The sequence below is a fragment of the Pezoporus wallicus genome, unplaced genomic scaffold, assembly GCF_028554395.1.
Source record: "Pezoporus wallicus isolate ANWC-B61680 ecotype Strahan unplaced genomic scaffold, APGP_CSIRO_Pwel_v1 contig_4844, whole genome shotgun sequence".
Lineage (NCBI taxonomy): Eukaryota > Metazoa > Chordata > Aves > Psittaciformes > Psittacidae > Pezoporus > Pezoporus wallicus.
In genome coordinates, this window is record NW_026638972.1 from 260,311 (window position 1) to 282,050 (window position 21,740).

The window sequence follows — 21,740 nt, forward strand, 5'->3', positions numbered from 1 at the left end:
AACAGGTGCTGCAGGGGGTATTGGGGCAGTTGGTGTTATGATTTGCTGAGCAACCAGCACAGCAGGGTTTCTGCATTGTTAGGATTGTATTTCTGATTAATTAACTGATATGTAGAAAAAGCATGTTTTCCCCCACTAACTTGGAATGGATAGATTGTAGATGTGGGATGCTACTCAAAAGTCATAGCCTCAAACTAATTTCTAGTAAAACAAGAAATTCTGGGCAGCAGCCTGTATTTTCTCTCCTGTTCCCTTAAGGGCTGTCAGTCATAGCCAACAATTACGAACGATCTTTACAATACAAGAGATCTTTATTGTCTGCATAGTGCAGCCTTCTGTTTACTTGGGAATAGGCAGTTCTGTAATTAAATTTCCTGCAAGAGGGAGTGTGGAGGGATGGGGTGAGGGGGATACAGAAGCTTGGTGAGGGGGAGATGGGCAACCACATATGAAAAATAAAGGAAGAAAACAATCCAGCAAATAACCTGTGAAACCCAAAATATGACTGGGCTCGCTGCTTTTGTAGCATATTCCATACAGGAATTTAAAAAATATATTAAACCATAGGCGTACAATCTGCAATATCCTGACAAAAGACTTGTGACAGAATGCAAGCTACATTTCTGGGAGTGTTTCCTTTCTGGACTTGGTTTTATGAGATTTTGAAGTTAGGATAATTAACACAGTAAAATCTGTTGGGACAGGCTAAGGAACAAAATCAGCATGTCTATCATAACCGTGAAATTCTCAGTGCACTTTCAGGGTTGGTAAGGATTAGGCAGTTTAAAAGTGAAAGGACTTGTGGAGTTTATATGCTGTATAGACTGTGTAGGTAATGTCCTGAGAGATTATAAAGGTTAAAATTTAAAGAGGAAAACCCTCACTTTCGTACCTGGTGAAAATTCAGAAGATGGGAGGGAACGCAAAGTGAAGCCATTCAGAATGTGAGACTAAGTTGTAGGGCTCTGCTGAGTTTGCTGGCAGGAGAGTTAAGGAGTGTAAAGATTTTTTTGTTTCAATAAAGAGACAGTGTTAATAAAATGTACCTAATAATCTAATGTGGAGTGGTTTCAGTGCTCTGATTTTTCCTCAGGACAGATTGGAATTTGTCAAAGACACTAAATTGAGACAGATGGTAAAGCAACTGGTAATACACAGCTCATTCAAGCAGACTTGAAAGAGACATGAAAGGAGGATTTTGCATTAAAAGCCTGAAAATAAAGCATGAATTCTGGTGCTATTTACTCTTGGAAGGTTTTACAGTAGTTTAAGTCTAGGGTAATGATAGCAGACTTCAGCACTGATCCTACACAAATTGAGTGAAATTAATCTCTAGTTAGGGCGACCAAAAAGAACCACAAGTCAAAAAAAATAGTTCATGCCTTGATAGACTGTGAAAAAAAGATGTACTACAGCCATGTGAAACTTGTATATCCAGCCAAATGAGTTTTGGACAAAACAAGACGTAATGCCTAGTGCCAGAAAACCTAAATGGGGAACAGAAAATGTATTACTCCATGGACCAAGGCTTAAGTACTTAATTGAATCAAATAACCAATTGTAGAACAGTGCTGCTGATAATAATATTAATAATGAAGATCTACAACTTAGAGGTTATCTGATGAATCATAATATAGCCAAGTCTGAAAAATGCAGTCAGTGCTTAAGCCATAGCTATGCCCAAAGACTTCTGTGTGCTACTGATATTGGACTTCCGTGAGTCTGATTATTGCAAGTCATTTATATACTGGAGACATTATAGCCCCACATCCATAACTAAAGCCCTCCTCTTTTGAGCCAGAAACAGGACTGCTGAAGAGTCTGTATAGTCCATCGAATGCTATATAAATTATCCTCTAATCATTTCCTCAGAATTACCAAGAAAGTCATGAGTTTTACATTAAGAAACAAACTTCCTGCTCCCAAGATGCCATCTCACTGAGAAGAAAAATAATCCATTCATTTTACTAGTACATTAAAACAGGGCTTGAAAGAGGCTAGACTGAAGAATTATAGAATGTATCCACGTTGATTGCTCACATTTCATGTCTGTAGAAACATCACTCAGGCAATTTCTTGACTATCATTCAACCTGTCTTACTATGCCAGTTTCCACTGGCTTCCTGAAGGGCTGCATGTCCATTTTCAAGATGTCTGCTGGAAAATGTTTCGATTTCCTCAGGAACAAACCAGCCTATGCCAAAAACGCATGTGTAGCTTGAGCAAGAAGGTTCAGGAATCTCAGATTAGCCCTCTCCAGATTGTTCTTTTCAATCAGAGTCATAAATCAAATGTGTTTTCCCACTGAGGTTGCGCATAGTAAATTGCATGACAAATATGATTTGCCTGGAATAAACTTACTAAAATCATCCAGATACCTCCTGAAGGCCATTCAGAAATGGCAGGTTTTAAGTGGCGGGTAGGATTTTGCTTAGAAAGTAAAAAAGGTGGGTCTAGGGGGAGTCTTTGCGTGCAGTTATTCACACTCAATTAAACACTTATTAGTATGGAACTTTCTGGGTAGCAGTTATTGTCTGTCACTGTCACTGAAACTAGACCACAAAATGCAAAATCTGTGAGTTTGCAAGAATAAACAAATGAAAAAAAAGAAATTCTGTAACAGAATTAGACCAAGTCTTCACCATTTCTTTTTTTTTCTTCTTGGCTGCACTGGTGCTTCCATATGGGGTCAGCGGAAGAATAAGATGTGTCCAGACAACAGAAGAAAAGAATTTGGTTTGGGTGCCAAGTTATTGGGAATTGCCCAGTAACACCAATGATATAAGCTGATTGAGTATGTTTAAAATAATATCAAAATATTTCTGTAGGCAGTACAGTCTAAGAGCTGAATGGCAGAAATCAAAATACCTGGTGAGGGGACTATTTCAGGGCAGTGGGAGGAAAGAGTTACCTCTGATGACTGAAAAGTCTGTTCTCATTCCTTTTTACTATTACAAACCTATTTCTTACGGATTTTATGAAATTATACAGCTGGATTAGTGAAAGTCATATGGAAATGAAGGTTTTACCTGTGTTATCTACTTCTGAATTATTTGCTGAAAAAGAATGACGATATTCCCTAGAAATATTACCTGCTGTGAGTATAGCAAAGTACCTGAATAATTATGGAAAAGAAAAAAAAAAAAGGTCCTTATAAAGTAAGCCTTCAAAGCATCTAATACCATTTTTACTCTTATATTTTGTTATATTTTGAAATAGGATTGTGTAAAGCTGATTTTTTTTTCTTTTTTAACATCCAGTGCTGTCATGTTATTTAAAATTCTAGAGGAGTAGATATTATGTATATCATCCTTTTACAAGTAGTCCCATGATATTTAATGTTAATTTTTCAGGTCTAAACTACCACTGCTTCACTTTAGATACCGAAGAAACAGAAAACGCATAGCATACAATTATGCAGCTGTACATCTGTCATTGAGCCATCACATCGTACTTTTGCAAAACAATGTACTACATTTGGCAGTGTTTAGACCTCAAATTCTGTAGTTTTGTTGCTACTGGTTTTGTATTTAAAGCCTTTCAGTGATGGAAGCCCTTGTTTGCTAAGGTCAGTAAGCATTAGTAAGCAGATGAACATGATGTAAATCAGTAGCAGCCATTTGCTGAAATTATGGAGATACCTCACAGAGGTGACATCCAGCTGTCACCAAGGTTCCTTTCTCTCCTTGTCTAGTGTGACTGCCAGAACAAACCAACAGACCAACTCCCCTCATGCTTATTGACAGCTGAATTGCGGCTACCCATAGTTAAGGATACACAGCTGATGAAAATGTAGCACCTCTCTGGCATCCTTTTACCTCAGTTTACAGGAAGGCTCACCTTATCTTTTTGTGATATGATGAATGGCCTATTTCTTGTCTGAGAACACATGGAAATTTTACATATCTCGTGGGTGAGAAAGGATAGAAAGCGTAAGACTGGCTCTACAGCTTTGGGCTGTGAGAAGGTATTACAACAAGGCCCACATGATACTTTCAACCTCTCTGTGGGAAGGGAGAGACTCTGTAGGTATTCATATATTGCTGCACACTTTGAGCTGTAGCTGCTTGCCTGGGAGAAGGCTAGTTAGGCTAAGGCTAATCCAAAATCACCTCTGAAATTTCTTCCTGCACTCTACAATCTCTTCCCTTCCTGAAGCGCCTTTCCTTTCCAGAAATCCCCTCCCTCTTAACCTAAAATTCATATCTATGCCACTTCCCTGAGAATACGAAGATTTGTCCTGAGTAAAATGAAGTTTTTCATGGAAGAGCTTGAGTGGCACGTTATGTCCCAGAAGAGCTAGTATTTTGGTCTGCATGCACCATGCTTTCGCATATCATTTTGCCATTGTTCAGCTGTTAGATAAAATGCATATGACCTCTTTGATCCTCCTTTTACATTGCATTTCCTGTTGAAAGGATGTATTTAGTCATCTACTTCAAGAAAAGATTTAGGACTCTGAATCTCTGAAAACAGCTTCCTCGGGACACATCCAGATTTACTGCTAGGATACATGATGGCTTACATGATAGCTTACCAAGGACCCTCTGAGAACTAGGTCTCACTGGGTTTTCTTTCTGCGGAAGTTATATTGTGGGTGGTAAGGAGCGTGTGCTAATTTTGTCCCATTATTAACTGCAGGTATGGCCTTGGCATGCATCAGAGACTAGGTAAATGAGTACTAAATTCAACCAGTCTGTAAGATCTTCCAACCAAGAACTGAAGCCTATCCATACTTCTGCAGGAAGGATAAACATCAGCCCATTTATCCACTGGCTTTGACTGGCTTTCAGTTTCTCCAAACTGTTTTAGATTTCTATCTGTTTATATGGAGACAAAGTATCTAATTCAGGCCTGGTATGACATTGAACAGCAGGGCAGCTGGAAGTGAAGCATTATGATAATAGCTAGGTCATGCAGATGCAAAGAAATTATGAAATAAATTTGCTAAGTCTGACACTGGCATCCCCATCTCCCATTTGTTGATGTTTCATAGTTGTTAGTTTGCTCTGGTGAAACTCTCTGGCAGAGAGAACTATGTGCAGCCTAGTAAAGCTATGCCACAGTCTAGAGTATATCTGCACCATCTCGTCATCCAGCAAGCTTCCTCCTGGTGCTGACCAAAATATGTCAGTTGAGACAGAGCAAATATAAATATAACCTGAAGATTTAAATGTTAGTGCATCTACGTGCTATTTGTGACTGCCATTTGCCTTTAGCTTTGGATAAATTCACATCAATCATTTCTACTAATTCAAAGACATACTTGACTTCAAAATACCAAAAAGAAACTATCATCAAAGTTAAAAAAAAAAAAAAAAAAATCTTCCTTTTGGAAAGGATTTCTCCTCAGACTTCCTTTTTGTTGCATTCTTTTCTCACACATTCCTTGCATTACTACGGTTTCAAAGGACAGGTGCAGAAGAACCTAATAAAAGCAAGATTTAGCTTAGTTAATACCTTGCCTCTATGTAAAATTTGTCCCTAGGACACTACACTAGAGACAGAAAAAAATCATTCTGTCCTTTCATCAGAATGTTTCATCTAGCTTTTCTTTTTGTTTACTAAGCCTCAGATATTGTGGCTATTAATATTGTCAGGTCCTCTTCTCAGCTTATCATAAAACATCTACTCCCATTTTGTCCAGTTTGGTGACAGAGATGTATGGCATGCTACAATGTATTAATAATGTTGTTCTCTTGGATGAGTATCTTCCCTTTGATTCGCACTGTTGAGTACTCTAATCCATATGCTGGAATGGCAGATACTACTTTGGAATCATCTGTAATAATATTGGCTGGTATGGCAGGGGGACATTCCTCCACTCGTTTATTTTTCTTTAGTATTAGTGTTACATTGGCTTGTCTCAATGTCTGTAATAAATTGCTTTTCTCCCAGGAATTTTCAAATAATTTAGTTAAGAGACTGCTAACCATATGTACAATAATTTTCATTCGGTCCTGGCCTACATCCATTAGTCCTAAAACTGTATTGTTTTAGAGATTTCATATGGCTAGCCTGTCACTAAATGTACAGTAAAATCCACAACTTTTTCTTCTTTTTTTAAGCTCTGGGGTTCTGTCTTTGGCAACATAAGTAATATAAACTTTGTCTTTGGATGCCTAGTATCATGTAATGACCAAGACAAGTCAGTTAAAATGTTTTATAAGACTTTTCAGTGATACTAAGAGAGCTTCTGGTAGTATCAGTTAGGCTAAAGGAGAGTCTACTTTATTAGTTTACATGCTAGAATTTAACTACTGTGTGTATGCTGTTTTAATTAAGCAGAGTTTAAATTGAACACACCCATTCCATCCTTTTCCTGCTTCTGTTTTAAAGAATTATCAACATCTTCTCTCAGTCCTTAATTTTATACCCAAACACCCATCTGAAAAACTGCACCTCATTCATTTATTTCCTTTATTTCCAATACTGAAATTGTCAGTTATACCCCTGTGGCTCATTGAGATCCAACGTGAAACACAACTACATTTCCTTCATGTTAGGGATGTTTGCTTGAGAATCTTTGGATTTATTAATGTTTACCTAGCTAGTCGATGAGAATTTTTGTCAAGCAGTGGTATATACATGGCATGATGATGATAGTGTAATTTGCCTCTATTACTTCCTGATATCAGGATTCTGCTGCACTGCCAATTTCATATCTGTTGTTATTATTTGTTTGACAGAATCAAAAACATGCCAGGTGCTTTGCAAAACAGAGAACAAGAAAAATCCCTTTCCAGAAGAGATGACAGCCTGAATAGAAATGAAATAATGGCAGGAGACAAAGGAAGCAGAAAGGGGAAGCAAAACAAGAGTTATAACCATAAGATCATGAGATTGGTTTGGAGGCACAGTGAACGCTATGAGGCATTTTTTTAAAACGCATAAGGACTGTAGTTGGGATTAGAGAATGGAAATGTAGAAAAGAAGCTTGGAAAGGAATGGAGAAGAAGGGAGATACAAACTGGCAACAGGAGGAAGAGTAAACAGAGGTGTATGGGAGAGGCCAGCACACACACCTGACAAACTGAGGATTATGACTAATGACAAGAATGAAAGACCACATCTGAAGAGCATGATGATTTCAGGAGGATGGCGAAGCAGGACGTGGTGATGCTGCTAGGGAGAGAAGAGCCAGCAAAGCTGCCCTGGAAGCCTGCCCTGGAAGCTCCTCACACTGATATAACCCTGCTTCCCCATCTTCTTTCTAGCTCCCCTCTTATACACAAAATATGTATGTAGAAGAGTAAAGGAGAAGGAGAAGCAGCTAAATCAAACATTTCCAAAGATCCTGCTGGGGAAGAATTTTAAACTGGGATAATACAGATTTACTCCTACTGATGCTGTTGCTTGTAGCAAGTGGCAGAGTGCATCCTGTTAGCCTTTCTTATGCAGACAAATCGATGGGAGTCTTTACCACTACTTACAATTAGGCCTTGCTGGGAAATACTCAGCAAAATTATAATACTCCAGCCAGTCGAGGACGTTTAAAAATGTCCTTCCATTATCAGAAAGAAGCAGAAATTATGACATTCACATTGAAATGGAAACTGGGGAAAAAAAAAATATTTAAGCACTTTCTTTTCAAACTGAAAATAATCATTTTGGTATTACAGAAAAATGTAAGGGTGGATTTTTCTCATTTAAAAATTTCACCTTATAATTCCCATTTATCAGAATTTTTTGTGAAAAATTATTTTAATTATGTTGGATTGGCTTTTTTTTATTTTCTTCTAGAAAATTAGTGTTATCTTTAAAAGAAAACTTGAAAATTTCCATTTTCAGTCTCTCAGGCATTTTAAACTGTCTTGGTTTCCAAGGTAAGAATTCCTCAGGCGTAAGAAAGCTGCAGAGTGGCCAGTCTAATCTCTTCCTCACTTCCTTCTCCTCTGCTTTGGTGACCAGACATGTCTAAAAGATTAGGCTGCAAAGAGAAAAACCAGTTTCTGTGTCTCCCTGAGAAAAGGCACTTTGCCAACTTCTTTTAAGAATTATTAAGTAGATCTGCTTACAGGAAATCACTTCTTTGCTGCAGACTGTCTCCATTTAAATCCTCCTCACAGCTTTCCATTTTGCCTGGGAAAGGTTATCAGAAAGCACACTGGAAAGGTTCAGATCTTTCTGTCTCCTGTGAAATTATTTTTAGACATAGTTACAGCTTGGCAGATGCACTGGTATGACAGTTGAGAGACTACTGATGGTAATGGAGTATTCTATTGCTTTGGCTTTTATAGACACTTTTTGCTTGGTACTTCTGACTGCAAAGTATTGATGTTTAGGGTATTATAGGTACTTACCCATTGTATTATTTCTCATACATTTTAGAGGACAGCTCTGGATAAATCTTTCTTTTCCTTCAGGGTAACACAGCTTTGTATGAGTCATTCATCTTGAATGTACACCAGAGTGATATCAAGTTGGTTGTTGAAACAGCTTATCAATAGGATGACCATTTTTAGTCTCTTCTAGCAGTGGAACGATATAAGTATTGTCTCCCTGAGATAACAGCCTCATTTAAGAATATCTTGGTGGCTCCGGATAGGATTCAAATCAAATAATTCATCCAAGTGAGGAGGAGACAATTGCGTGTCATAGCTGAAACATTACCAAAAATCCTTAACTGACTGGGTTTGTCCCCCTTCATTTGCTTGAAGATTTTGGTAAATGGTAGCTTCCTGGATACTCAAAGGGCAAAAATGGCCAAGTACATCTTTTCTTTTATTGTCTTCAATTTGAACTTTGCTTAAGCTGATTAAACTCTTGTCACCTCAGGGTGCCATTTTAGCAATGAGGTTTACATGACTTACTCTGTCAATGCAGAAACTTCAGCTACTAAAGAACATACCAGGAACAGAGTTATCACAGTGCTCAGCTGTGGTTGAAGAATCAGGCCCACCTCAGTAATTTCTCTACATCATTATTGAAATAATGCTGGAATTAAATCATTTAACCTTGGTGTCAATTTACAAGATCTACCCTGCTTAAAGTCTTGCAGTCAAAAGTAGCTCGAAGTGTTATAACAGTCCACATATCATTATAAAAGAAAGAATAAAAAAGAGACTGCAAATTTTTTTACATATCATTTTTATATATTTGAAAGAACCCCATTAGCTCAGTTGCATACAACTTCTGTTCAATAATGGACCCAGCATAAAGCAGTATCAAAACCTAGTTAATATTTCTACTAGTTAATTTTGGTCAAGCAAATTTTGCAATTTTGCATAATTTTGCCCCAGCTCCTGGCATGACAGCAGATGTGGAAGAGTGTGTACCTATGTTTTGGCCCTGAGAGAGGATTCCACTGTGTGGCACCTTCCCATCCACTGCTACCAAAAAAAAATGGGTAATTTCAATTGGGAAAGGTAGCATAACTTCTGAAAACTGCAATTTGACCTACCTTTTGAGTTCAGACACTGAACTGGATGGATGATTTGGGAAGCGATATAATACCATCTACCTCAGTTGCCACATGGTGTTAAAGGAAAAAGGGTGAGAGGAGAAAAAAAAAAGTCTTATTATAATGTATCTTGAGAATAAAGGATAACATGGTTATTTTGCCTATAATTTTATTTTATTTTAACCTTGTCTATACTTTTCCTTCCAATTCTTTCCTATTGTTATCTATTAGCTTTTCCAGGATGGCACTTGGTTGTGCATAAAGTAAGAAAAGCTGCACTGACTCAAACCATACATCCATTTAGCCCTTTGTACCTGGCAGGTGTCCTGCCTTGGTAGGGGGTACAGTCCTGTTGTTATAAGGCCCCCACAGTCACCTACAGACTAGGAATACCTTCAGCTGCTGACTTCCAGACATCTTCAGGGCTCTGTATCCAATATGTACAGTTCAAATATTTCCTTATCAAGGGTGTGAGCTACGTTTAATAGTCTGAATTTGTTCTAGATCCTGTGAATTTATTTCCTCCTTCTGTCTGTCTTTCTCTCTGTCTTGCCCTTCTTTCTTCTGAAATAGAATGACCAGGGCTGCATGAATTATTCAACATAAGAGTGTATGATGTATTTATACAGTGATATAGCGATACAGTGTATTTATACAGTGATATATATATGTTTTCTATTTTGTTTACAATTTCTTTCTTAATCATCCAAACATTTTGTTCCACAATTTTAATTGATACTGAGTGCTTGATTTGATGTTTACAGAGAGCAGTCTGATATTAATTCATTCTTTTTTTTTTCTTCTCAAGCAATAGCTAAGTTGTAGTCCCTGCCTCTGTATTAGACATTTTCCCCTTGTGCATTTCTCTCTGCTTTATCAAATTTCATCACCATTTTGTTGCCAATGGCATTCAAAATTGTGAAATCATTTTTTAGTTTCTTACAGGCAGCTTCTGATTTGACTTTTAAAAATCATTTTGTATCGAACTTTCTCATCTGACAGTTCTTAGATATCACATTTCCCTTTACTACTAATAAAAGTACTTTTTCTTAAATCCTTTGTTTTAATTCATGCTTTTCTCCAGGAATCTTTTGGCCAGTTGCTATAATTCACTTCCACATTTTTCAGGAGTGGGGGTGGGGATGCCTTCAAGCTGTTGTCATTTATGTTTAATTAATTGGAAACTTTAAAAGTAGAATTTAGACCTTCTTATTGCCTACTGGTTCTGACAGAGTGGTCATACAACCTTCAGAATTAAAAATTCCTATGGGCTAGATCCATAAAGTGCATTTAGGAATAACCCTTAGCCTCTTAGATGTCCTGCCTCCTCACAGAAGCTATAAACCCGTATTAGGCACATCCCTTTACACTGAAAGAGGCTGTTTAGCAATAGCCTCTACCAACTGCAGCACACCAAGCCAGAGTCTGAGTGAACTGGAGAAACAGCCAGATGGGGGAAATAAAACAAGTAAATGCTGTACTGATATCCGTTTATTTTTCAACATTGCCTTATTCATGGGACTACAGGGGTTGCTAGTTGAGACTTTCAGCATCTCTCCCACAGTAGCTGTTTTTCTTGTTTATTCCACTATTCCCTGCAGTGAGCTCTAACATCAGAGTACAGTGCTGAAGTGCCAACCCCTCTCTTTCTCCCTATCCCGGTAAAAGCTGAGCTTTCAGGGTTCGGTAACTACTGACTGGACTTTGAGAAACTACCCTGAGTTGCATCTTGGATATTTGAGAGGAGGAATGAAGTGCTTTTTTATTTGTTTAACTTTTTTTTCCTAAACATTTGCACTAGCTTATAGAAAGAAAAAAAAACAACAACAAAAACATAACAAACCACAAACAAAACAAAACCCAAAGATAAATATGTGGTACTGTGTTTATTTTTCCATAGTTATAAAAGTAATTCTTTCAAAAGCTACAGCTTACAGCTGTACCTGTCTGGCCTGTGACAAAAGAGAACTGTCTGCCAAAGATGATTTGTGATGTTCCTAAAGAAAGTGTTAAGAATTTCCATCTGTTCCATTACAGTGTAGAAGCCTGCAAATCTTTCTGTGAATCAGTAGAATTTTGGGAACTAATAAGCCAAAACTAAGAGACTCCACAAACTCTCAAATCAATCTGCCAGGCAATATTTTAAACATTAAAAAGCCCTGAATGACTGCTATCTTTATCCCTATCATCTAGGGCTAAGTATCTATACTGATATAGGCTAGTTCCCACATTCATAATTAATTTCTTACTTTCTTAGTTTATATATTGACCCAGTGTCTCAAATTACTGATTCTTTAAAGACTGAAAAAAAAAAAAAAAGACTAAAACGTCATCTTCTCTAGTTCTGTAAAAACAAAGCTTTTCCTGTAATATAACTTTGCACTAAGGTTTCCAAAAGTTTGAGATCCCAACTCGAAACCATTTATGGGAATCTAATTACTTTTTTAAGTACAGATTGCCAATCATTGTGACATACGGGAATTCTCAGTTTATTACAAACTGCAGAAATAAATATATATATAAAAGTATTTAAAATAAAAGTGACTTTTCTTTGACATTTAGGGCTTTATTTTATGCTTAATCTCTCTTACAAATGCATAAACATGTTTTCACTTTCATAGAATAAAATCATAGAATCATACACTTACAGAATCATAGAATCACTTAGATTGGAAAAAGACCTTTAAGATCTTCAAATCTGACCACAAACCTAACACAATCCATCACTAAACCATGTCCATAAGTGCCACAGGCACACATCTTTTAAATACTCCACAGGTATGGTGACTCCACTGCTTCCCTGGGCAGCCTGTTCTAGTGCTTGACGACTATTTTGGTTAAGACATTTTTCCTAATATCCAATCTAAACTTCCCCTGATGTAACTTGAGGCCATTTCCTCTTGTCCTGTCAGTTGTTACTTGGGATAAGACACTGGCACCCACCTCGATACAGCTTCCTTTGAGGTGCTTGTAGAGAGTGATGTCTCCCCCGAGCCTCCTTTCTCCAGGCTAAACATGGATGGCCTATAACAGACTAACACTGTGATATCTGCCTTGTTGGGCTTCCCCCTGATTCTTACTCATAAACACTCAACCCTTGACAATTGTCATCATCATTAAGCTCCCTACCACACAAGGATACCCCACCACCTCTCCTTCCTTTCCTATCCCTTCTGAAATGTTTATAGACATACATTGCAGCTGTCTAGTTGTGCGAATCATCCCACCATGTTCCCCTGATGCCAACTATGTCATAGTTACCCTGCTGCACAGTGGCTTCCAGCTCCTCCTGTTTGTTGCTCATGCTATACGCATTGGTGTAGATGAGTAGCCCGGGAAGTCTCTCCACTTTAATATTACAAATGAACTTTTAACCAGGTGACAGAAATTCTTATCAAAGCTGAAGTATCCAGGAAAACAAATTGAGAAGGTCAGTTTGGAGGCAGGTTTCCTAATAAATACAAGAAGTTGGTTATATGCTTCATTGAATATTTCAGCTAAGGAAAACTTAAAAGAAGATGCACTGTTGTCAACCATAATTAATACTAACGTGGACAAAAATTTTTCAAACCCTAATGTAGTCCACTGTTGAAATAACTATCTTCAGAACAATAATAACTTTTAAAAACTGTATCTCAATATCTAGAACCACCAAAAATTTCTTTAAGCAATTTAAGATCTACTACATTTTCTTATTGTAAGATATTTAACATTTGTCAAGAATTTCCCAATTAATCTGTAAAAATATACAGAACATGTTCTTTCTGAAAACTTCATGTGTCTATCTCTTGTTTTTATTTTGAGAAAATCTTTATTCCCTCCTCCTCATACTTTTGGAGAAGATTAACAGAATCACTGATTAATTGCATTCCCCCAAGTGACCAAAGAAAAAAATCAGAATTATATAATGTCTACTCTGTCACCCTTAAAAACAGAGTGTATGTACTATTTTCCCCACTTCCTTCCATTCAGGCTCATATGCACATCTTCCCAAGGGAGAAAGCAGTGCAGAACTTCTGAAAACTTTTTTTCTTTTTTATCATTATTGCCTCTGGAAATGGATTTGGTACAGAGAATGTAACCAGGATTAAAAATATCAGGTGCTATTAGCTGACATTAAATGTAATGAAATCTCAAGGTCAGCTTAATTTCTTGTCTTTCCTTATCTCTCTGACACATAGTACTGTATCTCAGTAGCTGCCACCAACCACCACCATCAGAACACTTGGCTAATTAGTAATCAGTCATGTCACTTGGTGTGCTCTCATCCAGTCTGACTATTGAACCTGAGTACAACAACGAAAAAAGAAATTGGAAACTCTTAGCAACTATATGTGTGTAGTCTACTTGTTTTCAGCAGCATTGTGTGCCTGCAGTTCAAGCTTTCGTTATTCAACACTAATAGGCATGTTTGAATTTGATGGTTTTGGTAGTTATTAATTAGTCCGTAGCGCTAAGAAGCACAACATATTACTACCAGCCACATAGCTCCATCAAATGCTAAAAGATAAGATTTCTTAGCAGTTCAACAGCATTAAGATAGGGAAAAAGCTTTTTAATGAAATTCCTAATCATATATCCTTTCTCATCAGTAACCATTTCAGCACAGAAAGTACCCATCACATTGAATGAAACCAGGGAGCACCTCATTGCTGGTGCCTGATCCAGCAAAGCACTTAAGTACACCTAGAATGCAAGTACAAGAAAATCCCATCAAAGTTATTGTGGTCACCCACATGATTAAAATTACACAGAAATGTAAGTGCTTTTCTGGATTAGGGTCTCAGGAATGAGGCATTTAAGATCAGCCTTTTGTGTAGTAAAAATATTTACAAATCTTTTTAAGAGATGACATATAAATAAAAATTACTGTCTTGCCTTTTGACTGCCAGACTCAGGACAGCTTTAAATGTGAAAATCCTGCACATTAAATGATCACTTTATTCACAAACTAAGCAGCTGTCTGAAATGGCAATCTTAAAGTGCTAATCTCTGTTACCAATAAACAAAAGTAAATCACATCAGAAAACTCATTTATGTGCAGTAATCTCCAGAGGATTAGCATTTCAAGGGATCAGATTTCCTAAAACTCCTCTTTTCTGATAACAGCTTCTGCTGTGAGGTGACACACCAATAGGCATAAATTATCTAGAGCTGCAGATAAGCAGAGATCTTTTGGGGGTTCAGAGTGCAATATAAATAGATGCAAAACAGCAGGGGAATTGGTGCTCATCACAAACCTCAAAAGGATTAGCAGTTCAAGCCCTGATTTCCTTGCTGTTGTTAGCTGTGATTTATCATCAGACAGTGACTGAGAGTCTGTTTTATCTGTGATAATTTAATGGCTTAATGGCAGTCCCTTTATCTGGGGGTCGTAATTAAGCTTGTTTGATCAGTTTCCTAACAAGCACCTAGCCTGTATTTTTAGCTATGCCTATTTTTTCTCTGGGTGTAGGAGCATTTTGGCTAATTAGTATTAATAATATTATTGTTAATAATTACTGGTATTAATAACAATCTCGTAAAAGGCTAGCATTTATCTGGAGGAAAAATGTAAGCCAAGAAAAAGAAAAAAAAAACAAACAAGATTCTTTGAATCAAAATACGTTTACAGGGAATTTTAACAGCAATTCTTTGGTTTGTTGGCTTCAAATCTAACTCAGATCCACAACTGAAAATAAAAAAACATTGCATAAAATAACTTCCATGGAATAATGGAATGGAATAATTTTCTCTGGTAAAAAATTAAAATCAATTTGACAGTAAAGATGATTGCTACCTTACAGCACATTTACTGTCCTTCTCTTATCGTACTGATGAGTTGTTTCTTCCACTATCATGAGAATTTTCTCTTCAAAAGGTGAACTTTAGATCATTATTGTGGCTGTTGAAGAGCACATTTTCCATCAAATTAATCTAGTGATACTTTATCCATTAAAATCACTACAAAAAAGAAACATTTTTTTTAATGTACTGAATACTAGATATTTGTAAGGCAATCTTTCTCAGATTTTAAATATATTTTCTCAACACAATACAGTGACAAGCAGACAGACAAATGTGAGATTGTGGGTTTTTGATGGTTGTTTTTTTTTTTATTTTTTTTTTTGTTGTTGTTTTTTTTTTTTAAGGACAACCAAATAGAAGAGGAAACAAATTCAAATTGACCACATTACTTTCTTAATCATTGGTGTAATTTTCTCATTTAACACCTAGGAGGTAACAAGGAGAGGTAAATAGGTTACTTACTGATATTTAGGGAAACAGAATGACTGACTTTAGAAAGACATCTAAATAACCTGCTCACTCATACATAGACACAGGAGGTATTTGTGTAATATATTTGTATATATGTTTATAAATCTCTATACATGTTCATTTACACGTATTTGCACCTCTATGTATGTGTTTACGGATTACACATTTTATGTTTACATATACTTCTAATGATATACATAAATGCATTAATTATTGAAGTTTGTCTTCAGAATAGGTTTATTTGTCTTTTGAAGAAAAAATTAATAGTGGGACTGAGAATCTATGTGTCTAGCCTAAGATAATTATTTAGGTACTATAATTAAAGACAAGGTTCATTAGATCGTGAATTATTCTACTTACCTGAATTGCTTATTTTAGAATTGGATGTGTTGCTTTTCTTTCTCATGGCTATAGATGAAACCCAGGTGATGCGGCTAAGATCGTACATGGCTGAAGGTTAGATGAGATTAATTCCACACACATGGATGAAAGAAACAGTAAATTTCAAAATAAGAATTCCCAATACTTTCTTATAAAGTTACTTTCCTGTTCTTTGCAAATGGAAGGACTGTCACAGAAAAAGTATTATATATATATGCCTATATAAATATATTCTCGCCTTCTGTAGAACAAGGCTTACCTGAGACCCTTGAACACAACAACGTTTCCTTCTGGATATTATCAAATAACTTGTAGTAATAAGTAGTTGATTAAATAGACAGAGACTTGCAGGCAGGAGCTAAGAAAAAAACAAAAACCAACACAGCTGTTCATTTTACTATCCTCGTAGCGTAATGTTACTGACTTTTGCTGAGTTTGCAGGCAGATCAGAAATGGCTTTTGTTTGGCTCTTTGGATCTGGAGAGCAGGAATTTTATTTTAAGCTTACTATCTGACCAAGGCTCTGGCAGAGGAATTTACTGGGAGTATTACAGAAGGCAGTGTTGAATGAGCTTTGTTTTACACAAAAACCTTGATCCAGATCTTGATGAAATCAGTAAGAAACTTTTCACTGACTGTCATGAGATCTGTGATGAAGGTGCCAGCCATATTGCAGCAGCAGCTGGCAGTTGTCTGGGAAGCTGAAATTTTACTGAGATATGAAACAAGCAAAATGTGTGAAAGATAGAAATGACAAGGTGTAAGGGAGATTGGAATATAACACACTGAAATCCTTACCCAGTATCTGCAATTAAGGCCGTTGAGACTTGGGTGCTGAGCTGACTCTGTGAGGCCCTGATGAGATAAGCCCACACAATCAGAGACGTCTGCTTTACACATCTAACTTCTCAGATAACTTGCCAAAACTAACAAGACAGAAATATTTCTTGATGAATATTATTTTTGTTGTTGCCAGTGGCAAGTTTAGTAGAGTTTTTCCACCACTAGAACAAATTGTTACAGGCACATAAAATAAGAATCTTTGCCCAGCTCACAGTGAAAACAGACAACATCATGCAGTTACTACTGTGTTATGTTGTTAGTCTCTCACTTGATAGTGCCAGATATAACATAGCCAAACAAATCTCCAAGAACAATAACATCATGAACTTTGTGAAATGCTGAAACCTTAGTCTTAAGTTCACCAAAAATTTCAGTAGATTTTACTGTTGTCATTATTGACAACAATAAATATTCTAAATATATCTCAGTGTTTTAATTTTGGCCATAACTTACAATCACTTGCAGAACTAATGCTCTTTCTAAAAAGAAATCATAGCTATTGCAAAGCAGCTGCTCGCATAGATGAAAACTGAAATAAGTTTTCAGGTGACATAATGCATCTTACTGGTTTATGTCTCTGGGTTCATGGTCAGGATCACAGCTGGATTAAATTTTCTTTTTTGATTTTGTATAGTTTTGCCTTGAAATTGTCATTGGTAACATCTTCAGTCCTATTGATCTTCTTGTATTTGTAGCTTTATTAACATGATTTTATTGGCTATATGTATATAGAAATATAAATATATTGGTATATTCATACATAGATACAAATATATATATACACAAATAAACCCATAAATTCTCACTTATTCTTTGATGTACAAACAACTTTCTAGACTCTATTTTCACACACAAACTCACATGTTATTAGTGGAAAACAGTCCCAAATTTGATTTGAATACTTCCATCATAAAGATAAATTTTGTTTCCACTAACATGTAATTTTTTTTCTTTTTTTTTTCCACTAGATTGTATCCAATTATATAAATCTATAAAAAACTATGTCCTTGATATTCAAGATATCTTTTAGTTCATCATGAAAATTTTGCATAATATGTTCTTTTTTGCAGACTCCTGAATTGTATTTTCAACTCTTCCCCTGATGTACTGTTTTTTTTATAGAGAAACCCTTTAATCTTTCAGAATTTTAGTTTACTCATTTGAAATAGATAAGGAGACAAGTGTGATTTAATTGATGTTTATAAAGTGCTTTGAGACCTTGCAATGAAAAATAAGACAAAAGTGATAAATATTCTTAAACATACACTTTTTTCTTTGCTGCAGTTTTTGCCAAAAATCTGATTATTCCTAAATTTAGGATTATCTGTTCAACTCCTACTCTTTTCAAGTCAGAATTTTCAAGATGTTACAGTATGATGTATTTCATACTCAAATCACTATTTTCACAGAAATGTAAAATATTATGAGTATAGTATAGTTCTTAAAAAAATGAGTATTCATGGAATATTTACTGTAATTTCATGATGCTTTTATTAAATTCCAAAATTTTCAATTCACTATCCATTGGTTGGCACACTGCTGTATACATATAGAATCCCAATAGTATATGGTTCAAGACACTCAGCAGAGAAATCTGTTGAAAATTCAGTTGAGGGGCAGGCACTGCAGTAAGAATGAGCCTGATGCTAGCATGAGCTAGCACTCTGTGATCTGTATACACATGAATAAATATTTATATATAGACCCCCAAACTATAGAACATTAGCTACAATTTTAAAACAAAGGGTTTTTTTTTCTTTAAAAATGTAATAATAATGTTTCAATCTTCAAATGTGCTTACATCTATTTATAAAGAACAATCATTCAGTGTAACAAGGTATTTGGTAGTGAGCTAACAGTGAAAATGCAAACTTTCCTTTTAATTTGGTGGTCTCCAGAAAAGCAGAGCAGGCAGTGACATATTTGAAAGTTTAATCTTACCTTTCCAGATTGACAGAAAGTGCTTGGTCTGGGTTATTCTGGGTCTATTTCAGATTCTGGAATAAAGTTTTTCTCACAGTCGCCTAGGTGCATAGCTGCAGAATACCGTAGCTGTTGATGCTAAGAACCAATAAGTAATGCCTGAACTTAAGAATGGGCAGATCAATGAGGCAGATGAAAACTTGGGTTCTCATTCTTACAAATGGTCCACAAAACCTGTTTCCTTTGTGAAAAACATATAAAGCTATATATAATAGCATATATAATAGCTCTTCAGACTCAATAGGAGTCCTAACAAGGTGTGGGAAGAGGACAGATTAAATCATTCTATTGTCAGAGGTTTTTCTTAGACTTCAACCAGTAACTTGCTGTTAAGGAGCGCCACATAAAAGATAATACCATCCCCAACTGTATTATTTTCTTACAATTTCTATTGTGCTGATAGGGGAAGCACTATCTCTCTTGGGGATTGAAGGAGATGGCAAGTTGGAGAGGTTTATTAATTACTAGTTAATATCCATGGGTTTTCATTTAAATGGGCAGGAATATGAGATTGGGGTGTGAAAACAAGCTCATATCTCCCAGGCAGCTGTACAGAAGGATATCACTGTAAATACATAATTTAGAGCACTTCTAACTTAAAGGTCTTCCATGCCATTTTAATGACTCATTTGACAAAATGATGCAAGGGAAAGAACAAAAATATTAACTCCTCCCAGATGGGAATCAGAAAGATATACTGGTCTTCTTTTCATGAAGTGTGCAAGGATACTGTTCTAAAATAATGAAGGAGGGTACAAGTTGTAGGTATTAAGCATAATATAAGTCACTGTAGTTACACTTGGTAGGTGTCAGCTACTTCATGTAGCACATAAACCCATGCTGACCATTAAGCTCCTGAGCATAGGGAATGTTAGCAGCAGCTACATGCTTACATATCTGAACCTACTACTGGAAAAAAAAGAATGACTCTATATGCAATTTCAATAGGTGGGAAACTGTTTTCATATTGAAAATCTTGACATTTTGCTTAAAAAACTTACTGTCAAGGACAACATGTGAAGCATTATGAATTACATTTGAAAAAAAGCCAGATGCTCAGGAAGAAGTGATGAAACTTTGCTTTCATCAAGATTCACCCCCAAACACAAGAAAACTGATACATTGCTCTGAAGAACTGTGGTTATAAGTTAAAGGCAGGCCACCACTAAAGGTCAAAAAAACGATGCATGAAGGCCAATTGCTTATTGTTCTTGAAAGTAGTTAAGACTTTGTCAAACCTTGGTACAAGATACCAGTTGAGCTGGTATAAAAATAAAAGATTCTTCATGTTGTGAAAAGATGATAAAAATTAACCCTCACTGAGAAGCCTCCTTGTGTAGTACTGGGAGAAAACCCAAACAACTCCCTTATAATTCAGCTTTACCAACCTCGTTGACCCTTTTCTTATTGCTCTTGTGTTGGTGGATTTACCTTTTTCTGCTTTGAAAAATATCTCTAACTTAAGACTATTATTTAATGAGTGATAACAATGCTCAGCTAGACCTGTTCTTCACCTCCTTTGAATTATTATTGTTTCTTACATGAGTCTAAGTTACTGTTAGTGGCATAGCATATTCATTTGGGTCTAAATTTGTCGATTTCCAGAGCCAAAAGAACTCACAAGGAACATCAGAATTCATATACCTGGCAGTTTTTCTTGCATTCATTGACTGAAAAGCATAATTCCTTCTGTGCAAGTGAGAAAATGATAATTCTTTTCAGAAAACCTATAGGTGCTCTGAAAGAAACAAAATAACTATTGCTTGGCCATTGGTGATGTGGTTTTAGTGGCTTTTTGTCACATTCCTAATAGAGAGGAAAAAGATCAAAAGTTATTGAAATCTCATAACAACTGGTAATGCTTTGTATTTTGTTGTGAAGGGGAAATACTTAGATCTACGAGAACCTTTCATTCTCTTTGAGCTCTGATTTTTAATCTAATCTAGACAAGTAGTTCATCCCTACACTATTAGGACAAAACCTTATTTTGTTGACAGCACTTTCCTCTCGTGTGCAAAAAAGGAATGATTCATATCAAATGGTAGTATGGGTGTGAGCAGGTTGTGAAGTTTTCTGAAACTGTTTCTCAGACAGTGTACTTCAGTGGCAATTTTATCTGCATAGAGACAATAGTATCAAATATAAAAGAAAAAAAAAACTTCTGGTCAGTTTTTAAAGGTAATATTGCATTCATTGTTGCTAAAATGTACAATTTTACGCTGTTCCATCCTTTTCTGTTTTTTCGTTATCAGTATTTGATAGTGCAACTACAAATAGCACATTGTCTCTACTAAAAGTGTTCTATAATATGAAGCCCTTCAAAGTTCTTCTCTTGTTCTATTGCAATTAGTTAAGAGATCTTCCATTTAATTTGACTGGAATCATACTCCCTCTTGCTTTGAGATATTGTCACAATAAAGCAAGCTCAAAACACACCAGAAAAACATCAATATTGTTGTCACATTAAGAAATCTGTGTATCAACCCCAGACTACTGTCAGTGGACAATTAGAGGAAGGAAAGTGACTCAATCAAGAAATTATAAGAGATGAAGCCATTCTTAAGGCATTATTTCTACCAAACAAGAAAGATGATTTCAAAAATTCATCAAACATTCTGCAATTTTCTTTCAATTGTCTGTTCAGCCATAAGAAAAGAAGGGACGGTAATGGAAGGGAAGGGAAGGGGAGGGAAAGCGGTGCTTTGAGCATTTTTCATAGCAAGCTCAAATACCTTCAAAATAAAAAGACAGGTGACTTGTAGAATGGCCCATTTTTTTGAAATTACATGAATAGGTTCATCCAGTGCCACTGATCTCTTCAAATACATATGTAGGTTTATTGATTGCAGATCTGCCTCACTCTTATACCAAC

The 21,740-nt window shown here is 36.1% G+C and overlaps 1 protein-coding gene across 4 annotated transcripts in view; it reads left to right on the forward strand.

The window, feature by feature from the left end:
* EPHA7 (EPH receptor A7) overlaps positions 1-21,395 on the forward strand; it is a 179,019-nt gene extending 157,624 nt beyond the window's left edge. For 3 of the 4 annotated variants that reach the window (XM_057413490.1, XM_057413494.1, XM_057413491.1), the window contains one exon: positions 6,690-7,657. In XM_057413490.1, coding sequence (XP_057269473.1) covers positions 6,690-6,885 — 196 coding nt within the window. In that variant the 3' untranslated portion in view covers positions 6,886-7,657. Of the gene's footprint in view, positions 1-6,689; positions 7,658-21,271 lie in introns of those variants that run through there. The other variant, XM_057413495.1, reaches the window with a different exon arrangement.
* Positions 21,396-21,740: the final 345 nt, after the last annotated feature.